General features: G+C 53.9%; 4 protein-coding genes across 4 annotated transcripts; 2 read left to right on the top strand and 2 right to left on the bottom strand.

Annotated features, from left to right (window-relative positions):
• Positions 1-590: 590 nt before the first annotated feature.
• J4E88_010573 (uncharacterized protein) lies at positions 591-2,256 on the top strand (the record flags this gene model as incomplete). The annotated part of the gene is made up of 3 exons (XM_049404164.1): positions 591-1,168; positions 1,234-2,168; positions 2,252-2,256. 3 exons carry the CDS (start codon positions 591-593, stop codon positions 2,254-2,256), a joined length of 1,518 nt encoding a protein of 505 aa, XP_049250129.1.
• Positions 2,257-3,015: 759 nt separating this feature from the next.
• J4E88_010572 (uncharacterized protein) lies at positions 3,016-4,075 on the bottom strand (the record flags this gene model as incomplete). The annotated part of the gene is made up of 4 exons (XM_049404163.1): positions 3,016-3,375; positions 3,430-3,565; positions 3,626-3,998; positions 4,051-4,075. 4 exons carry the CDS (start codon positions 4,073-4,075, stop codon positions 3,016-3,018), a joined length of 894 nt encoding a protein of 297 aa, XP_049250128.1.
• A 267-nt stretch (positions 4,076-4,342) lies between these two features.
• On the bottom strand, positions 4,343-5,290 carry J4E88_010571 (uncharacterized protein; the record flags this gene model as incomplete). Its single annotated transcript, XM_049404162.1, has 2 exons — positions 4,343-5,005; positions 5,060-5,290. 2 exons carry the CDS (start codon positions 5,288-5,290, stop codon positions 4,343-4,345), a joined length of 894 nt encoding a protein of 297 aa, XP_049250127.1.
• A 531-nt stretch (positions 5,291-5,821) lies between these two features.
• Positions 5,822-6,915, top strand: SPE3 (putrescine aminopropyltransferase; the record flags this gene model as incomplete). The annotated part of the gene is made up of 4 exons (XM_049404161.1): positions 5,822-5,852; positions 5,920-6,100; positions 6,152-6,540; positions 6,638-6,915. 4 exons carry the CDS (start codon positions 5,822-5,824, stop codon positions 6,913-6,915), a joined length of 879 nt encoding a protein of 292 aa, XP_049250126.1.
• Between the last annotated feature and the right edge of the window lie 346 nt (positions 6,916-7,261).

The raw sequence follows: 7,261 nt of genomic DNA, 5'->3' as shown, positions 1-7,261 counted from the left end.
AACAGTTCGCGCGTACAGCTATGGAGCGCAAGCTGTTCGACCGTGTTTGTATCATCTCCCACAGCCATCAACTCTACAGAAAACTCTATCAACCCGAGTCGTCCAATTGAAGAGACGAATCACTTCCATAGTCAGCTTGGAGCTGTCCTACTAAACTGAATACAAATACAAGAAGAGTGTGGGGGCGAAGACATCCTTCAGCCTTGCGCGATATCTAATCCGTACCTAGGTGGCTCGTGCACCAGGGTCCTTCACAGTCACTGTGGGGTAAACATCACGATAGCATAATCCATCAACTTCATGTCAACCATCGGAAAAATACTAGGCATACCTAGCCATAACAGCTGTGGCTTTAAATGTTCTCTCATTCAACAATCCTTCCACGCTGATGAGGCTGAACGTAGGCAGTCCTTGGTATCGCACCTGTTTGTGACATCACACCACTTGCGCCCGTCAGCACTTGAGCATTCCTACGCAAACAGCTAGCCGATGCCACGACTTTGACCTAGTTTAAAGACCGGCCTCCCAGAAACCCGGGTTTAGAAGCAATGACCAACCCCTAGCATACCGCAAGCTCCGCGGCGGCCATCATGTCTTCGCTACTAGAGTACCGACCTCTAGCGGAGAAAGAGTTTCGGCTGCTAATCCTCATCCCTGCCGTATCAATAACAGCCCCACTGCGAGTGCACGTCTTCCACGACAACGTAGAACACCCAGAAGCATCCTACGCAGCGCTTTCGTACACGTGGGCGTCGAGGCTAGAAGGCAACGACGACAACGATGATTTGCTTGAATCCGTGGATGTGGACGGCCACGAGACGTTCCTCCACCAAAATCTAGCCAAAGCACTGCGGTCGATCCGTCTCGAAGTCCCGCAGTGTATCTGGGCCGATGCCTTGTGTATAGACCAGAACAACATACCTGAGCGCAACATCCAAGTCACGCTCATGCGGCAAATCTTCTCCAACGCGACTAATGTGTGGGCGTGGCTGGGTCCGCCTGCCAAAGGGAGTAACCTGGCAATGGACTTTCTCGCCAACCTAGCTAGTCGTTCTAACGAAGAAGGTATCGGACCATGGCTTGGAAACGAAGGCATGCACCCAGATACATACCCCACATGGGAAGGCCTACGGGCCCTAATGGCGCGAAACTGGTGGAAAAGAGCATGGTCAGTACTTTCTTTGTACGAACAGCATATGAGCCATTGACTGACTTCATACACCCACCTCACAGGATAGTACAAGAGTTCGCCCTAGCCAAAGACGTAGTCTTCATCTGCGGCACGCGACGTCTCTCCGCCGACGCCCTAGAAGCAGCCGACCACCTCATCTTCATGGAATTCACGCCCTCAAAGAACGAGCGCGTCACCGCTCTCACACGAGCCGTAGACATCAACCCGCGCGTGCTCGACCCAGCCCGGAACCTAATGAACCTACGCCGGCGTCTGCAAGAAGGCGAACAGCTCTCCGCCTTGGCCACACTGCAGATGACCCGACTGACCAACGCGACGGACCCGCGGGATCACCTATTTGCCAAGATTGGACTCAGTGGACGCGAGTTGATTGAGCTGTGTCCGCCGGATTACGATGCCAAGGCCGAGGACATCTGGTTCACGTTCCTGAAAGAGTTTATCAAGCAAAAGCAAGATCTCTATGTCGTTTGTCTCGCGGGTATGCAACCGAGAGCGTATCATGCGCTCCCTTCTTGGCTCCCGGATTGGGGGCCTTCGAAACCGCAGTATATGCTTACTTCGCTGTACACGGGGAAGCAGTGGCCGTTCTTCGATGCGGCGGGTGGCGCGGCGGCTGTGGCGACTATTTCGAGCGACAGGATCGAACCGGGTATCTTTCTGAGGTGTAAGGGAGTCGTCATCGATACCGTGGATGGCGTCGCAGGCGATCCATGGTGGACAGAAAAACCAACGTCTCTCTGCCAATCTCGATGCAAGAAAAACGCGTACGGAACACAAATCGCTGCCTTTGAAGCGTTGGTCAGGACAGTGACTGCGAATACGAATCGCATGGGTGCCTGGGGCGCACCTCCTCCTGAATTCAAGACCGTCTTCGCGAAACGGTGGCATGAGCTGAGGGACACGACGGCACCGTATGAAGCTGACAACACTCTCGATCGGCCTCTTCCCTTCTACATGCGAGCGTCAGGTTTCGAGCGTGCGTGGCGCAGTATGCGAAATCTGAAGCTGGATGGCGTGGAACTACATGGGCATGTCGAGGCTGGTTTGGTAGATGCACAGAATAAAGCGCAGGCGTCGAGTTCCCGAGAAGGCTCGGGAGAAAAAGAGGGATTTGATTTCTCGGTCTCGGCGCCGTTTCATCCGTTGTGGACTGCGCTTGAGCATAGTGCTGGGCAGGTCTGCTACGAGAGGTTTGTTTATACGACTGAGGGGGGTTATCTTGGGGTTGGGTCTTCTACTGTAGAGCCTGGGGATAAGGTGGCTGTGCTGCTGGGCTGTAAGGTGCCGGTGGTGTTGAGACCGCTTGGGAAGGGTTATCAGCTTATTGGCGAGACTTATGTGGATGGCATCATGTATGGTGAGATGACGAAGGGGCTATATGAGGGTGCGTCTTCTGTGCCAGTTGAAGATCTCGATCTTTTCTAGGTGTAGATATTCATCGAGTTGTACCTCCTCGACCTTACTTTTTCTGGAATGTCAGCGCGTTGAAGACACGACGAGTGCTTCTCTGTGTTCATTATACCGCTTCAACCCATGAAGGTATGAATATAACATGTTTGCAATGTCGTCTATTTTCTCTTACGATATTCCTCATTTTCATCATCGCTATCGGATGCCCACGTACCGGCAGCCTTCAAATCTTGCACCGTCGGATGCGTAAACATATTCGTGATATTTCGTTCCACAGTCGTGGCATTCCGCTCATCCTAAGTAGCGCCGTCGAATGTTGTCGCTCCAGGCCTGATATTGGGCTCACGTTCCATAGCATCCAGGTCTTGATACACCACTCCCGTAGACACCAAGTGCGCAAAGGCGTCCTCCTCCTATGAAGCAACCTCAAACTTTGGTGTGTACTTTGCGGCGGCACTGGCAAACTCGGCCTTCTTGGTCGCCCAATCTGCGACTGCCCTGTGCTGTGGGGCCGATGTTTGCAGCTGTGATTTCAGCTGCTCAGTCTCTTCCTTCTTTCCAAGCAATGTGTTGAGGACGATGAGGTTTGCGATTGTGTCGGCTGAGGTGCCGTCGATGGAAATGGCTTGTTGGAGAGCGGCTTCGGCTTCTGGGAGGCGGCCGAGGTGGATTTCCGATACGGCCTGTGCGACGAGCGAGTGTGGGGAAGTGGATTGAGCGGTCGTGGCTAGTTCTTCGAAGACGTAGAATGCGGACTGATACTTCTCGCCGCCCTGAGTGTGGTGTTAGTGCCATACCATGTGACAATGATGTATTAGGGGACCTACCTCGCGCATGCCAACCCAGCTCTCAGCAATGTTGACTAGCAGACTGTCTTGTGCCCATTTCCGTGCGCGTTGGGCCTCTTTTGCGGCCAGATCTGTGCGGTTTTGTTGGAGGTGGATTTGTACAATGAGTGCTACGCTGTTCGCATGTTAGCCATGATTTCCAGAATAGTACACGCAGAGTGAATGTCCAACGTACGCATCCAAACTGCCCTGGTGCTTGCTCAGCACATCAAGCGCAGCCTCCGTCTCGCCCGCCCTCTCCAAGACGATGCCGGCGCAAAGCTGCACTGTCAGGTTCTCCTGGCCATGTTGCTCTGCCAGTTTCTTCGCCTGGTCCAATACGTCTTTGCCCTGCTCACAGTCTGCCAGTAGCTTTACTGCGACCAGATCTGGTGTCTTCTCGGATGCGAGCTCGCTGGAAACAGCTTGTGCTTGGCCCAGCGCGATTTGGCTGCGGAGTTTGAGGACGCGAACGGGCAGCGCATTTGACGCGGAAAAGGACGACGTGTCGAAATCGAGGACTTGCTGGTAGGCGCCGGCATGGAAGGCCGAGTGAATGTTTATGAGCTCTGGACGGTCATTAGCGGGGCTTGAGCTGGCGTGGCCGGCGCTTTGACGAACCTCCTTCGGGCGAGTAGGGGTCCATGGTTGAAGTATGTGTGAGGTGACTTTATTGAGTGAGCGACGGGAAGATTTGGTATCAATGGGCTATGGATTGGAGATGCAATCGTGTTGAAGCCAGATTGAGTTTCGCCTGTCTGCTCGGACCCTGCATGACGCTCATTGGCTGCTGCTCCGCAATCTCCATGTGGCAGCCACCATCATGTCATCAGATAGAGGGAGATGCATACAAATGTACGTGAGACAATGACTGTATCTATCAACACCAAATACTACCCCTAAAGACAAGCCGCTACACCCGACGTACAGTAAAGGTCATGAACCTTGTACCGGCCGGCACAAGCGTCGTCTTCATCCTCTTCGATAGATCTTCTTCACCAAGCACAGCTTCAGCCTTCCATTCCGTTCCAGTTTCCTCCCCAACCTGCTCCCACATCCTCGCCCAGGACTCTGGATTGTGCCAAAATGCAGTCTGCTCTCTCATGAGGTGTGAGAAGCTGCCGGCTTCAGGCTTGCCACCTTGGCGTCCGACGATGAGACTTCCAGCCACTGGCCTCAACAGTTGGACCACGCGCTTAGCTGCATTGACCTGACCGTCCCAATCGAACAGATGGAAGAATGAGGCGGCATTGATCATGTCCATCTTGCCGTCTGCCTGCTTCAGCTCGGAGTTGGCGTCGAAGATGTCGGCTTCCATGAAATGTGTCTGGAGAGTTGACTTGTCCAGAAACAGATCATAGCCAAAGCCCCAGAAGTCTGTTTTGACATCGGACGCGTACGTGTTCTCGGAGGGCGCGCCGTTGTGGACCAGCTTGCGGATGTCCTGGCCCATACAACATCCAAGGTCAAGGAACTGCTCCCCGTCCTTGATGCGACTGAGGACTTCCTGATAGGCCGGGTTCTTCTCGATGGAAAAGTTCAAGAAACCCCAATTTCCCAAGCAAGGATACGGGAACTACAAGATCGTCAGTACAGCTCGCTCTTGTTATGTATGGCAGACTGGACTCACGACCGAGAATGCCTCATCTCTCACGCGCTTGATATGCGTAATGATATCCGCTGGTGGTACTTTGCTGTACTTCTCAAACAAATCTCGCGTTTCCGGACTAGGCTCTTCGAGTTCCTTCGTGTACCATGGTAGTAGCTCAGGATCCTTCACATATGCCTTGGTCGCGACAACTTGCTCTACTCTGCTGCGCTCCTCCTGGGCTGGGTCTTGCACTGGGACGACTTCGGTCATGTTTGGGCCGCTTCTGAGTGATACCCAGTGGCAATGAAACTACGTGTTGATCTCATTGTGAGCGTTGCGTCCCGGCTCTTTATGCTCCTCCTACCTGCAGTCTACACCCATTTGCGTGTTAGTATGAACCTTGCAGGCTGACGGCCGCCCTCGTTGTCAGCACTGCTTCAGCCACCCTCTACATCAACTCGGTGTCGCATCCGCGCCGTCTGCCCGCGAAAATCACGCAAAGGAGGGACGTGGGATGGCAGGCATGAAGTGCAGAATTGAGATGGAGATAATGCTACCCAATATAGATGCCTTGCGGCTGGACCTTCCCAGGATGATGGTGGGGGATGGCGGGGCAGGTACGGCGCGCGCGACCAGTGACGTGCATAGGCCTAGAAAATTGTGCCCAACGCAAACACCAGCAAAAACTCCGCCAACCTGAAGGTCCCCATATATATCCGGCGACAGCTCTGTCAATCTTCTGTTTACTTCCGTAGATCACCTTTACTCTATACACCTTTTTCTACACACAAACCCTTCAAGATGCCTGCCATTGAACACCCTACCATCAAGGGTAAGTAAACTCGACTTTCACAGCAGTCATACAACCACGCCCTTTCAATTGCTGACATTCGGTATAGATGGCTGGTTCCGCGAGATCTCCGGCATGTGGCCCGGCCAGGCCATGACCCTCCAGGTCAAGGAGGTTCTTCACCACGAGAAGAGCAAGTACCAGGACGTCCTCATCTTCGAGTCGACCAACTACGGCACCGTTCTCGTCCTCGACAACGTCATCCAATGCACCGAGCGCGATGAGTTCTCGTACGTCACAACCGGATGGGAAAACGCGGACAATGGCTAATAGTAGAGCAGATACCAGGAGATGATCACCCACTTGGCCATGAACGCCCACCCCAACCCCGAGAAGGTCTTGGTCATCGGCGGTGGTGACGGTGGTGTCCTCCGTGAGGTCGTCAAGCACGACTGTGTCAAGGAGGCCACCCTCTGCGACATCGACGAGGCTGTCATCCGCCTCTCCAAGCAATACCTCCCCGGCATGTCTGTCGGCTTCGAGCACCCCAAGACCACCACCATCGTCGGCGACGGCTTCAAGTTCCTCGAGGACAAGAAGGGCGAGTTCGACGTCATCATCACCGACTCCAGCGACCCAGAGGGTCCCGCCGAGGCTCTCTTCCAGAAGTCCTACTTCGAGTTGCTCAACGGTGCGCTCCGCGAAGGCGGTGTCATTACCACCCAAGGTTGTAAGCCCTCTCCTAGTCCGCTCAGTTCACGTCCACTTTTCGACCGCCATGCGCCGGAAAGGTGCTGCTTTGGTCAATGGCTAACATTATTGTATAGCCGAGAACCAATGGCTTCACATGCCCCTCATTGTCAACCTCAAGAAGGCTTGCAAGGAGGTCTTCCCCAACGTCGAGTACGGTTACACCACCATCCCCACCTACCCCTCCGGCCAGATCGGTTTCATGGTCTGCAGCAAGGACGCCAACCGCGACCTCAAGAAGCCCCTTCGCAGCTGGTCTACCGAAGAGGAGGAGCAGCTTTGCAGGTACTACAGCAAGGAGATCCACGAGGCGGCTTTCGTTCTGCCCACCTTTGCTCGCAAGGCTCTCCAATAAGCGTCTGGCTTGTCGAATTTCTTTTCGTTACGACCTCACTAGATACCACGATATGTGATGAATATCAAAAGACTGTAAAGTCATACCCAACGAAACATCGATACTTTCGACTACATACGCTCAGGCATGATTGTTCTGCTAACTACTAACGTTCTACACCAAGCCGGCGACATGACAGCCACAAGCGCCTGGTTACTTCTTGCGCTTCGGACCGCACCCCACTTGCCAGCGCACAACAATGTGTCCAGCTTCCAGGACATCGGCAGTTGAGGCTCTCGGACGCTTAGTGAGAAATGGTGCCTGGGCAGGCTGTTATCATGCGCGAGTTTCAGCAACCAGCTTGAGT

This window comes from Alternaria novae-zelandiae (genome assembly GCF_023758075.1).
Source record: "Alternaria novae-zelandiae strain BMP 2774 chromosome Unknown scaffold_35, whole genome shotgun sequence".
NCBI classification, from domain to species: domain Eukaryota; kingdom Fungi; phylum Ascomycota; class Dothideomycetes; order Pleosporales; family Pleosporaceae; genus Alternaria; species Alternaria novae-zelandiae.
This window is presented reverse-complemented; position numbering and strand designations above follow the sequence as displayed.